Source organism: Scardinius erythrophthalmus (assembly GCF_964197995.2).
Source record: "Scardinius erythrophthalmus genome assembly, chromosome: 4".
In the NCBI taxonomy this organism is placed as follows: domain Eukaryota; kingdom Metazoa; phylum Chordata; class Actinopteri; order Cypriniformes; family Leuciscidae; genus Scardinius; species Scardinius erythrophthalmus.
This window is the reverse complement of record NC_138224.1, coordinates 30,259,222-30,273,253: the sequence shown is the minus strand read 5'-3', so window position 1 is coordinate 30,273,253 and position 14,032 is coordinate 30,259,222. Positions and strand designations below refer to the sequence as shown.

The window sequence follows — 14,032 nt, the reverse complement described above, 5'->3', positions numbered from 1 at the left end:
TTACATTTAGAGGCTTTTGAAAATTTGTCAAAGAATCTGTGATTCAACCTTAAATGAATCACTGATCTTATAATTTAAATGCGTTTTCTTAATGTGAATTTCTATTATTTTTAGCGTCTGAAAAGGACTTTTATTTTGGTCTGGAGATGTGACGTCATACGGTTGCGTCTGTGATTCGGTTGAAGAAAGGTTTGTGTTTTTAACCATTTATAGTGTTTAAAATCAATAAACCGTACAGACAGTTTTATAGAGAGCTGTGGAATGTATTATTACTGAATGTAGCAGTGTAATAATGTAATAAATACCATTAATGAACGTTTTGTGAGTAAAGTGCATCCATGCATTTGTAACAGAAAAGGTGCGTCTCATTTCTTCTATCAACTAAGTTATTTGGCAGCAAATTATTATTATTATTGATCGAATCACCGCGCGCTGACGATGCTTGTCAAAACAGTGTAAGCTAAATGTAAAACAAACGTGTAATGACAACTTTAACAAGCCAACTGCAAATGTTGTTGAATCTATTAAATACAATATACTGATCATTCAAAAACGTTAAAACAAATTTAAAGTGTATGTAAAATTTGTGTTCTTTTATTTGTCGTGCTAGTTTTTTATTTTGTGTTTGTTTGGCTAATCAGTCCATTAACTCTCACTCTGACTGACTCTCTTACTGAACTACTGAACTAGAGCTGATTGAGACACACACAGAGATTTAGTTTGAATGTATTTTTCTTTCTGTTAATTATTCTCATCTTAATCATAACAGTGTCCAAGCACACAGAAAAACTCCTGGTGAAGTGACTGAGATCCATGTGACACCATTATTATAAAGATGGCATTTATTAAAGAGGAGAGTGAAGAAATGAAGATTGAAGAAACATTTAGTGTGAAACAAGAAGATACTGAGGAACAAACAGGTTTGTTTCATTCTCAAAGCCCATCCTTATTAAATTGTCCATCTATACAGAAATTCATATTTTTTTGAAGAATGTAATATGTGTGTCTTAATTAAAGTGGTTTTATTTGACATGGAGCTAGGGGGTGGGGGCCATGTGGCAAAAATATATCACAATATTTTTTTCAGGAAAATCACAATTCAGATTTTATCACAATTCTTTTTCATGTTGGTTTTACTATTTTGCAAGTGACTGGGTATTACAGCCAAACTAATGTCCCTATTTTAAAAACAAAACCTTACAATGTAACAAACTAAAATAATGGCAGACATTTAAGCCAAAGTGCCAAAGATAAAAACCTTTTGTCATTATTTTCTTTGTTATTAAAAAAATAAGAACAAAGATACATTACATACACAACAATATAAATTTTTTTTAGAAACACGTCCCCCGCATTTTTAGAAACAGGTGATTCTGTCCCCCGCATTTTTTTGGACCCAGCGCCAATATTTCCGCCCGTGTTCTCTTATTTGTTACTTAGACTTGAGTGAACTAACATTCAGCCAATCACAGCGCGAATCATCTCCTGGGCGTGTCTGCCATGAGCTTCAAATCTCTTGTTGCTCTTGCGAATTTTCGTTCATTTAGTCACTTTGCTGCTTGGCCGTCTGGGGTAAAATGCACCCTAGAAAAAAGCAGAAGACGATTACATCTTTTTTTCAAACACACACTGTAAGTATGTGTTACAGTATGTCGCGATGACATGAATCACGCGTACAGTTTCCTTGTTATGATTTAACCTACTGTAACGCAGTAAGACAAACCGTATGGACCTCGTCACGTCGCGCCGGATTGTGCCGAGTGTGTGTTAAATGCTCTCCTACTTGTCGCTTTGGATAAAAGCGTCTGTTAAATGAGACATAACAGATTATTCCCAGCAGGCACACAACATCATAAGACGTTGATATTTGGTTAAATTTCGGTTGCGAAGCCGGGTGACCAAAATTCAATGTAAATTGAAATTTCCAAATTCAACATCTAATGTCAATGATAAATTGATGTCCAATACCAGTCAGCTGACGTTGAGATTTTGTTGTTTTTTGAGTAACCAAAATCCAACGTTAAGTCAACGTCAAATTGAATTTATTATTATGAACATCACCTTTGGGTCACATCACCATACAGCTTTTGTTCCCCCCACTTTTATAATGGCTGCTACGCCCCCGCACAAGCGGCAGCATATTACTATAAGGCCACTGTCACTTTAATACTGGCATGCAGCTAATATACACGCATATGACACACACGCACCCGAATTTATCTCAAATGTTTGCTTTCACTTTAGACATAACCAACTGTGTTTATGTAAATCTTGTGAGCATTTGCCAGTATTAGCGCCATAAGATTTTTTCGAGTCCAGTAACCAGGCGCTGTTAGACAGGTCAATGTGCTTTGGGTGTACGCGCTCAGAAAAGCGCACGTTAGAACAGCGCATCAGCACGAGAATGAAATGTTTAGCCAGCAAGGCTTTAAAGTACATTTAAATGATTAACTTTTGTGAATTGCAGTGTCCCATGAGTGCAACTATACCTCTGCGTTAGTGTGTGATGTGAATGTACGTCGAGTTGTACAGTATGCTGAGACGGAGGCGCCAGAACTGCAACTGATAGAATGCACTGTAGCACGATACTACGATATTGTATGATGCACAAAAATTGTGATATCGCACACCCCTACATGGAGCAGGTTGCCTCATGTCAACAAACATATTGAGATCACATGACGAGACAAATACTAATGCTGCCATCAATAGAGTGGTTCCCTTGACAAAAAAAAGCATTTTTCCATAGGGTTTTTGGCAAAATACAAGCTCTGTGATCAACAAAACTTTATGATACTTGCACGTTTAGACATTGCTGTCTGATCCAAGTCTGATCAAATATAGTCGATCCAATATGACCAGTGTGTTTCTGCCCTGCTTTTTTACCCTTTTTTATCCTTTTATTAAAAAAAAAAAAGTACATACCACAGTGAACATTGCGTTTCAACATTGTTTGCAACAATCAAATGATCAATTATGCTATCAATCTGTGCGCACACTTTAGGTCTGAACCCAGGCACCCTTATTGCACTTAAAATCCTGTGCTTTATGCATGTTTCTGTGTTTCCCCGAGGTGTCAATAAACTGAATTCATCTTGCGCTGCACGGATATATATTACTCCCTGCAGGGAGTGAAGCAGAGCTCTGCACACACGTCCTGCTGTCACACATTGACGCATATCAAGAAATATGGCTCTGTTACGAATGCTGTCATTCTTAAAGTACTAATAAAATGTGCAATCGTAACGTTCTTAACCCTCCTGTTACCCTCAAATCTACCAACATCTTTTACCCACTGGGGTCAATTTGACCCCAGCTATTTAAACCCCCACAATTAGATTTTTTCCCCAAAGTTTTAAGTCAGGTACTTTATGTTTCTTTGTTGACTACTTAAATAGCCCTTTAAATAAAACACCACCAACCCCCCACCCCCACCCCCACCCCCACCACTTATACATCCAGAATACCTACTGCACGGCTATGGACAAATTAGCAAATCACTATAAAATGTCACTGATTGATCTAAAATGAAAAAAATGATATATATTTGGTGTTTTAATAGCTTTTTATTTATTATATAATACAATATATTTTATCAAGGATAGGTTTGGGGTCAATATGACACTCCCATTGATAGTCTCAGGATGCCTCACTGTTCGCACGACACAGGACTCATGGTAGCGTTCACCTTTTCTTCTCTGGACAATCAATTTTCTAGATGTTCTAATCAGATACATTAACTTTGCACCAGTCTTCTGCTGTCCAATTCTTGTACTTCCTGCAGAATTTCAGCCAATCTTTGATGTTTTTATTGGAGAGAAGGGTCTTCTTTGCTAAGAGGTAATTTTCAATTGAGAAAGAGCATAAAGAGAGAGCTCACAAAGCACAAAGAGAAATAGTTTATAAGGCTTCTGTGGAAGCTTTCATACATTTGCTCCTCCGCTATATTATGTTTTCCCCTCCCCCACGGCACAAAATATCAAAGTTCTTGCAAGAATTATGTTTTCTCTTCCCTGGAAATATATAATTGGCACTGGAAATATCTAATTTCTTGTGAGAATTATGATTCCCCCCTTCACAATATCATGCGAACAATCAGTGGTTCTCGCAATACCTCAAGTAGGCCTATACGGTAATGTCAGGTTAGGGCCATAAAGCAGAGGGAAGGTTTTTGAAGATCATAAAATCTCAACTTATAATGACCTCAATATCATCCAAAATAAATGTGGGATTTGTGCCTAATCACAAATGTGTGAACAACAAAAAAATATATATTTCTTATATGTTTTATACAACAAAATGATCCTGGGGTCAAATTGACCCCAAAGAACACCGATGCTACAAAAGTACGTACAGAACATTGAAAATCTATCATCATGTTAATTTTATGTTTATCCAGTTGTCCCCATTAAATTAGGAAAAGTCTTTAAATATGAAGCAAAAAAATTGTTTTAAAGTATGTATTTAGAGACGTTAAACACCGAATGGGGTCAAATTGACCCCAAAGGTAATAGGAGGGTTAAAAGCAGCGTATTGCCATGTCATGCATTGCTGTTTGAGCTGCACAAGTTAAAGCAGAAGAATGAATGAACACTGAAGCGCTTTGATAGAGGATTAATTAACTCACATCCTGTATGAGGTTAATTAAATAGATGGACAACATAATCACAACTTTACACGAAAGCACCGTTTGCACTTACACTGTATTTTCTATAATAAAATTATCAAGTTTTTGATAAATTTTGGAATTTAAGCAAATGCATCATATGTGAGTTATTTTGATATACAGTACAACAACATATTAAAGTCACACGATATGGCTCTATATCAGCACGTTTGTGATTACCTGCGCTACTCGGCCTTCTTGTGTGATTTTGCCCATATATTAGATATATTACAATATACAATAATAATAAATAGTTGTTTGATATCAAATCAGTAAAAAAAATTGTAGACACACATTACACAGTTTTAAAGCAGCTTTACTGGTAGTATTATTATCCACATAGATGCAGGCTCGTCTATAAAGACTGCAAATGTGATTATCAGAGGAACGATTGCTGTCAACACCACAAGGTTATTAGCTGGTATTATATACTTGTGGGAATGAATTGAGGTGCAGTTCCAGTGGCAGTCCTGAATGCCAGCGTCAAAACCTTAAATTTAATTCTGGCTGCAACTGGGAGCCAGTGGGGTGAGATCAGGAGGGGAGTGATGTGGGTTCTCTTTGGCTGATTGAAGACCAGATGTGCTGCTGTGTTCTGGATCATCTGAATCTGCAGAGGCTTAGTCACACTGGCTGTGTACATTGCAATAGTCCAGTCTTTAAATGACAAGAGCTTGAATGATGAGCTGTGCCTTGATTAGAGTGGTGAAGGTATGACATCACTTTGTAGGCCAAAATGTAGAAGCGAGTTAGCATTTTAGCACTTCCGGTTCCATCATCCCAAAAGTCAATGGGGTTTTTAAATGGGATTTTGGTTAAATGGCTGAAATAAGGTCTGTAGTGTACATAAGCTCATCAAGTCACTTTCACGTTTTATTCTACGACATAAAATACATCAATATTACCCCAGTCGTGATTTTTTTAAAATCTGTTACGTGTCTTGTAAAAGGCGGCTGCTAACAAGTGGTAAATGGGACTACAGAGGCTGTCGAGGAGATTAAACAACAACACGCTGAAAAGGTAAGCTCAGTCCGCTTTTACAGCCTCATTATGCTTACGAACTACATTATGCTTACACCACAGTCCCACAACTTCAACGTCACTATTACTAAACTTCCGACAACTCTTTCAGTTATCTAAAAACATTTTCCCAGAACGTTGGAGTTAGAATAGTTTATAAGAGCATAAACTATTCTGACTCAAAAGTTCTGGGAAATGTTTTTAGATAACTGAAAGAGTTGTTGGAAGTTTAGTGATAGTGATGTTGAAGTTGTGGGACTGTAGTGTAGTTCGTTTATAGCCCACCTTTAGCTTTTTACTTCTGGCGACTGCATTTAGGCTTAAAAATTGATAAAAGTTGTGTTCATATGTGAAAATTATCTTGATGGACATAACGTGTAAGTATCATAAAGTTTTGTTGATCATAGAGCTTGTTTTTTTGCGATAATCCAAAAGCATATGGAAAAATTTTAGGGAATTTTGTCGAGGGAACCAGTGTGATACTAACTGCCGGTTGGCCTACAAAGTGACATCATACCTGCACCACTCTATTCTGGCAGGAAGGGTCTGATCTTCCTGATGTTGTAAAACACAGGATCTGGTGGTCAGACAGGTCCAATTAGCATAAGGACAGATGATTTGGAGTTGGCTTTTGCAAGCCCGAAGAGTTTCATCTATGGTCAGCAGGGTGGTCTCCATTAAGTGTCTGGTTTCCCATACAGAAAAAAAAAAAAATTTAAATATATTTTAAAGTGTCCAAAATATATGTGCCATATATTCCAAATACATTGAAATATATTTGCATTGTTGTTCACTTATATTTATCATTTTGAAATATATTCTGAAATATAACAAAAATATATGATAAGTGTGAAATATATTTACATTTATAACATGTAATGTAAAATATATGACAAAATATATGGTCATAAAATGTTTAGCTTGCTAAAGAAGGGTCGAAAATGTATTTTGATCATAGTAATTCCTCTACCTTTTCCCCTATACACAACAGTAGGCTACCATATTTCATTACTGTATTATGACACACAGCTATAATAAATACTGTACTTACATTTAAATGACTGCAATGTAAAATGACAGATAGTTGCTTTCCTAGGACTATTAGGCCATATTAGGTGGCACGTACCTAACACTAAGTGCAATTATTAGATTTATTGTTGTGTTTTATTGACATCTTTCCTGAAGTCATTTAAATATTGAAAATATGCACAATATTTATGATGCAAGTATAACAGTGACACTCCAACAGTGAAGTAAACTTAAACAATAGATAGAACTCAGTGTCTAACACTGCATATACACACTATTAAATAACTGTATTCAATTCTGTAAAAATAGGGGGAAAAAACTCTGCATTCTGTGTGTTATTTCGTACATAAAATTGTCATTTTAGGCCAATAAAGTTAGTAAAGGGGCAGCTGTGGCCTACTGGTTAGGGCTTCTGGCTTTTAACCGAAGGGTTGCCGGTTCGATCCCCGACTAGCAGGAAAAATGTGGGTGGGGGAAGTGGTAGAGCACTGCTCTCCCATGTCCATATCCATATCCATGGCTGAAGTGGTCTATCTAAAAAATAACTTGAAAATGTGTTGTTTGTTTGTGAAAATGTTGACTTTTTAAATTTAAAAATATATTTCAAATGAAACAATTTGCTCAAGTTAAAACATATATGAACATATATGTTGTTAGTAAATATATTTACATATAAATATATTTACATATATTTAACTAAAATATATGTTTTGGGCCAATTTCAAATATTTGCATATATTCCAAAATATATTCTGAAAATATATTTCAAATATATTTCTTTTGTGTATGGGTTTGCAGCCAGACTAGTTGTCAAGTAGGTCATTCTGTGAGGAAAGCAAAGAGCTGATTGAACACATATCTTTCTGACACACAAGTTGAGTCTGGTCGGTAGGATTCAACTGCTTTAGTGTTGAGTGTAGGTTTTTTGGGAAATTGGGTTACCCGAGCCTCCTTAAATGTGGTGGGAAATTTGACAGTAATATGGATTATGTTAATGATATGAGTCAGAACAGTTAGTAATGTCAGTGAAACTTTGGAGAACTTGTTTTCTGTGAGGGGAGAAAAGGAAGAGAAGTGTGGAATGAGAGTGGGTGATGGTTGGCTGTGGGTAAAGTGATGGTTGCCACATTATTGGTGAATTAGCTGGCAAAGTCATCAGCAGTCAGATAAGAGGTGGAGGGGGGCAGAATAGAGAGGAGAATGTTGTAAATATTTTCTGCCTGTCTGAGGTGCTGCTGAATTGGTATTCAGAATTTGGGGTGAGTTAGGCGGTGGGCCGGACCTCGAAATTACGAATTTAATACTTACCTCACAGCTGTGTACGTTTGTTTTTGCTGAGGTCATGTAATAAAATTGTATAAGTACTACAGACATTGTTTCCAACTTTGTTGTATGCACATTTGACGCAAAATGTCCTTACAAACTCTTACTTTTTTAAACCGGCAAATAAGCAGGAGTACTAATCATAACGTTAGAAAACCTCCCGTTTCCTTGACAACCAATAGTAACTAATGAACACATATTCTACAGCGGAGGCAAAGTAATCTTTGTCAGTGACCAGGAAGCTGCGTTCTTGAAATTAAAATTTTGCTTTAATCATTAAAAATGTAATTTTAGTAATGTAGTTCAGTAATACTGAGGTAAAAATGAGGTGTTTTATCCATTTAGCCTCAAATGTAAATCTTTATTATGAGTCCTAATCATAAATACAGTGTATGTTCACAATAACAGTTTAAATAAATAAAATAATGAATTAAACTATATGTTTTACTTCTGATATAAACATTTAGATTAAATATGCCATTCTCATTAATGGTGTTAAGCACTTTAACTACATGAAATATTTACTGAGAAGTTACAACATTTTTATATTCAATAAATATAAATATTTGTTGTGGATGCGATGCTTTTGAACACTTTTTCCTCTGGCATGCTGTGTTTTAATGTTTTAACTAATTGCTTATCATGATAATAGCAGATTGCCTGAGAAAATGGTTTTGTGCAAATAATGCACAACAAGGTCTATCTGTTTTCATTAAAAATATAAATCAATTCAAAATACTATTTGGCCAGTGGAAAAGATTGAGAAAAACTTTCTCTGAAATGTATTTTACACTATTTGATTTATTCATTTTTCACTCACAAGGCAAGGATAGGCTACTAAATTATTTTTATTAATGAAATGTAACGGCACATCCGTATGTCATATTTTCCTAATGTCTGGTACCGTTAAACATGTTTTCACGTGAATGAATAATCATATGCAAATGATATGCAGATGAGGATATGCATAGTAAAACTAGGCGTTGTAAACTCCATATACAGGTGCTGGTCATAAAATTAGAATATCATCAAAAAGTTGATTTATTTCAAGAATTCAACTTAACAGGTGAAACTAATATATTATATAGACTCATTACATGCAAAGTGAGATATTTCAAGCCTTTATTTGTTATAATTTTGATGATTATAGTTTACAGCTTATGAAACCCACAAAATCAAAATCCCAGAAAATTAGAATATTACATGAAATCACACAGTAATTACACAGTGACCCCTGGTCACCTGGTCATTGAACCAGGTTTTGGTTCTTTTGGCAGTGTGGGCCGGTACAAATCCTGCTGAAAAATGAAGGAAGCATGAAGTGCTCTGAAAATGTCCTGGTAGACGGCTGCGCTGACTCTGGATTTAATAAAGCACAGTGGACCAAAGTCCTCTTTTCTGATGAGAGCAAATTTTGCATCTCATTTGGAAACCAAGGTCCCAGAGTCTGGAGGAAGAATGGAGAGGCACACAATCCAAGATGCTTGAAGTCCAGTGTGAAGTTTCCACAGTCTGTGTTGGTTTGGGGAGCCATGTCATCGGCTGGTGTTGGTCCACTGTGCTGTCAACTCAACGCAGCCGTCTACCAGGACATGTCCAGAGCACTTCATGCTTCCTTCAGCAGACAAGCTTTATGGAGATGCTGACTTCATTTTTCAGCAGGATTTGCACCTGCCCACACTGCCAAAAGAACCAAAACCTGCTTCAATGACCATGGTATCACTGTGTAATTACTGTGTGATTTCATGTAATATTCTAATTTTCTGGGATTTTGATTTTGTGGGTTTCATAAGCTGTAAACCATAATCATCAAAATTATAACAAATAAAGGCTTGAAATATCTCATTTTGCATGTAATGAGTCTATATAATATATTAGTTTCACCTGTTAAGTTGAATTCTTGAAATAAATCAACTTTTTGATGATATTGTAATTTTATGACCAGCACCTGTATGGTTATTTCGGGGAGGAGACGCATGTGCGCACAATCTTACGCTGATGACATTTTTGGCTTTTGGGCTACGTGGCTAACGTTACTGTTCTCATCAACGACAACGCATATATTCACGGCGAATTATAGCTTGCAGTCTTAAATACAACTTATATGAAAAGCATTAAGATATAGGGGTGTATAATCATTGTAAAACAAATCTTACCTTGACGTTGTCTTGCCGAGACACACCGGTCTCTTCAGGTTGGGTTGTAGACTCATGGATTTGGCTTCAGACTGACACGACGCCGGTTCAACGAATAACGTGATTGGCCAAATCAGTTCAACAAGGTAACAACACAAGCGTTGATTGGATCTCACTCCGGCCAACGTTTGTGATCAGCTAGCGAAATGAAATCTATTTTTATACTTTAATGTGCAACAATTGGCGTTGGAAACAATCGGTAATCTTTTTGTGAATTATTCATACAGACAAATAAAAAAATTGAGCCAGACAGCTGCTGGGTAACTGTCAAATCAAAAACTAAACGAGATAGACGGACTTGGCCCACCGCCTAAGTGTTTTGCTTTTAGGTTCAGTCGATTGGGGAATTGTAACTCCAGCGATGTTTGGACCAACATGATCAACATGATGGATCATTCAGAAGTTATAACAAACATTTGCTGCTTCCTCTCTGACAAAAAATGTTGTTATCTTTTAATAAATCATTACATGGAACTACTGTGTGATGAGTTTTTGGTCTGATGGTTGAGCAGGGAGTTTAGTCTCTTTTCTTTTCCCTTTAATGTTATTGCGTTTAAACCATAGACTGTAAAAAATATGGACAAAGCGTCTGTGACGTCACCCATAGACTTTCTGAAGAACGGGTTTGAAGCCGTTTATGGGGGGTATGGGCGGGGCCATCTTGGAAAATCTCGGGAAATCCTAACCCCGCCCACCTTCTGGCCAATCCATATATGGGTAAAAGGGCGGGCTTTGTGTGAGACTGGAGCGATGACATTTTCGCGTGAAGAAAGCAACATAAACAACAATGGATGACATTACAGCAGATCTAGTTCTTGCTTCTCGGCGTGTTTGTCACAAGAAGCCAAGCGCCGACATTAGGCGTTTCTCGATAGCAAGTACGCAAAGTTCGGACTTAATTGCCAAGTCCGACTCTGGAGAATGACTCCCTAGGACGCGAGTCCGGTTATTCTGCGTCACTCCACTCGCTCTGCTACTCCGGTTATCTCTGTATGTATATTTTAGGCAACAATAAAACGAAATATGTTATAAAACACCACACTGGCTCTTTTCGTTTTCATTTAAAGATATCTTAAACATTGGAGCCACACAAATGTGGTTCAGGCAATGCGTATTGATTATATTCACTGCATATCCTATTTATAACAAAACGAAATATAAAACACAACCCTGCCTCTTTTCGATTAAATATTATATAAAAATATTAAACATTTTAATATGGTCCAGGCAATATGTGCATTTGTACTAAACAACATATGTTGCAGTACACAACATTACAGACCATCTTCGTTGTATTACAATTTAAAATGACAAAACTCAACCCAGTCTCTTTTTGTTAAATTTCAGTTTTATCAATATTAGCCATTATAAAAGTATAAGTAAATGGTACAAGAAGCTATACAAATAAAGCAAACAATTCAGTCAAACATACAAAGTCAGCGCTCTAGTCTAACCATACAATGGTAAAGTTAAATTGCTTATAAAGTTATGAAACTTCACTTAGCCCTCAGCCAAAACGATTGGCCAGGGACCAAATGATAGATTCACGAGACCAAAAATCGCCCGTTAGATATACACAAGACGAATTATATCTCATGTTTAACCACTACAGAGACGCCAGAGTCAGCGGCAAACGTCAGAGGGACTAGCCGAGGAAAGGCTGTTCCAGGCGGGGTACATGAGCGCCGAGCGCCCGGTCATCGCTGGATCTCACAACTGGATACAATTTTCATAAATCTTTATAAATAAACCACAGATTTGAGCTTTAAACAACTACATTCTCGCCTGAAAAACTCGTAAAACTACATTTCAAGATACAAAAACAGTAGTATTATATTTCAACTGTAAATTAAAAAATGGCGCTTCTTATGTTGTCATTCTCCTTGGCGCAGCCTATGCTCGTTATCAGCTGTCAATCAAGCTGTCAATCAAAGTTAACCAAGCCCTTATTTGTCATACATTTTATATCTAAATACGATCTAAACTAACGAGTTAGAAAAAAATTCACCCCCCTCACAGTTGTCAGGCACTCGGAACCTATCGAAAAATACAATAAAAGTCCATGGGACCAACCTGTAAAACATGAATTTATGCTGTGAAAACGGACATTTTAACATGGGGTCTATGGACATTTGCTCCCTTTTGAGACCTCGCTCTAGCGGATTTTCAATGTATTGCAGTTTTTTGCACTTCCGGGTAGGCGTCATTTTTCAGATTAGAATGTTGCCCCTTGGTTTAAACCCTAGAAGATGTAGTAAATGGGAGATTGAGATGAGTCTAAAATTAATCAGCTCTCCTGGGTCAATCTTTTTTAAGGGTTTAACTGCCAGCTTGAAAGTTTTTGGGATTTGTCCTGAAGAAAGTGAAAAGTTAGTAATATTGAGAAGGGGTTGTCAGAATACATGTAACATATTTCAGGAGCTTAATGGGTATAGGATCTAGTTATATGTTGGTTTTGATGCTTTACATGTCTAAATGTTTGTCTGTTTCTTTGTGCCATTATACCAGGATTAACTTGGGTCTTTTTCACCTTAGACATGATGGCACTGAAAGAAAAGAGTCAAGAACTGAAGAAAAATGAAGAAAAATATAAATATGAGGATCATCATGATTTCATAACTGGAGTAAAATCTTTTTGTTTTGATAAACATGGGAAACTTAAAGTTCACATGACAATTCACAATGGAGAAAAACCTTACACATGCCCACAGTGTGGAAAGAGTTTTAATCTAAAAGGACACTTTGAAGAACACATGAGAATTCATACTGGAGAGAGCCCTTACACCTGTCAACATTGTGGAAACAAGTTTACTCAAAAAGGAAGCCTTAACAGACATGTGAGAATTCACACTGGAGAGAAGCCTTACACCTGCCAACAGTGTGGAAAGAGGTTCAGTCAACATGGAAACCTTGCAGACCACATGAAAGTTCACTCTGGAGAAAAGCCTTACACCTGCCAACAGTGTGGAAAAAGTTTCAATCGAAAAGGAAACCTTAATTGCCACATGAGAATTCACACTAAAAAGAGCCTTTTCACCTGCCAACAGTGTGGAATGAGTTTCACTGTAAAAGGAAGCCTTAACAGCCACATGAAAATTCATACTCAAGAAAAGCCTTACACATGCCTTCAATGTGGAAAGAGTTTTGATCAACATGAAAACCTTAAAGTCCACATGATGAGAGTTCACTCTGAAGAGAAGCTTTACACATGCCCTCAGTGTGAAAAGAGTTTCAATCAAAAAGGACACTTTGAAGTCCACATGAGAGCTCACTCTGAAGAGAAGATTTACACATGCCCTCAGTGTGAAAAAAGTTTCAATCAAAAAGGACACTTTGAAGACCACATAAGAATTCACACTGGAGAGAGGCCTTTCACCTGCCAACAATGTGGGAAAGGTTTCAACCGAAAAGGAATCCTTAATAGGCACATGAGAATTCACACTGGAGAGAAGCCGTTTATATGTGGGCACTGTGGAATGTGTTTCCAATATAAAGTAACCCTAAAGTACCACATGAGGATTCACTTATGAGAGAACAGTTTTTTACTGTTTTATATTTCATCAGTGTGAAAGGAGTTTCACTGTGGAAAGGTGAACAAAGGAACAGAAACAAAGGAAACCTTGAGGCTTTTTGCCTGCTCTTAAGGCCCTGATATAACCGTTTTTTTCTTTGGTGTAAAAAGAAGTTCAAATACCTGAGTAACAGACTTTGCTAACACCCGTTTAGATGAATATATAAATATGTGATGCACATTTTCCTTTTAATAACAAAATAAACATTGTGAAGCAGTTGTGAATGT

The 14,032-nt window shown here is 36.7% G+C and overlaps 1 protein-coding gene and 1 long non-coding RNA gene across 2 annotated transcripts in view; both read left to right on the top strand.

The window, feature by feature from the left end:
- The window catches only part of LOC308690179, a 1,067,189-nt gene that overhangs the window by 143,215 nt on the left and 909,942 nt on the right, over positions 1-14,032 (top strand). The window lies entirely within an intron of this gene.
- Positions 133-14,024, top strand: LOC308690197 (uncharacterized protein). The gene is made up of 3 exons (XM_081364534.1): positions 133-189; positions 770-920; positions 12,769-14,024. Exons 2-3 carry the CDS (start codon positions 836-838, stop codon positions 13,761-13,763), a joined length of 1,080 nt encoding a protein of 359 aa, XP_081220660.1. The 5' UTR covers positions 133-189; positions 770-835; the 3' UTR covers positions 13,764-14,024.

What these genes read in the sequence shown, in the direction of transcription:
- LOC308690197 (XM_081364534.1), top strand. Translation starts at nt 836, where the DNA reads ATGGCATTTATTAAAGAGGAGAGTGAAGAAATGAAGATTGAAGAAACA. An exon ending in AGATACTGAGGAACAAACAG is followed by an intron (nt 921 to 12,768) that starts GTTTGTTTCATT and finishes TTTTCACCTTAG; the next exon opens with ACATGATGGCACTGAAAGAA.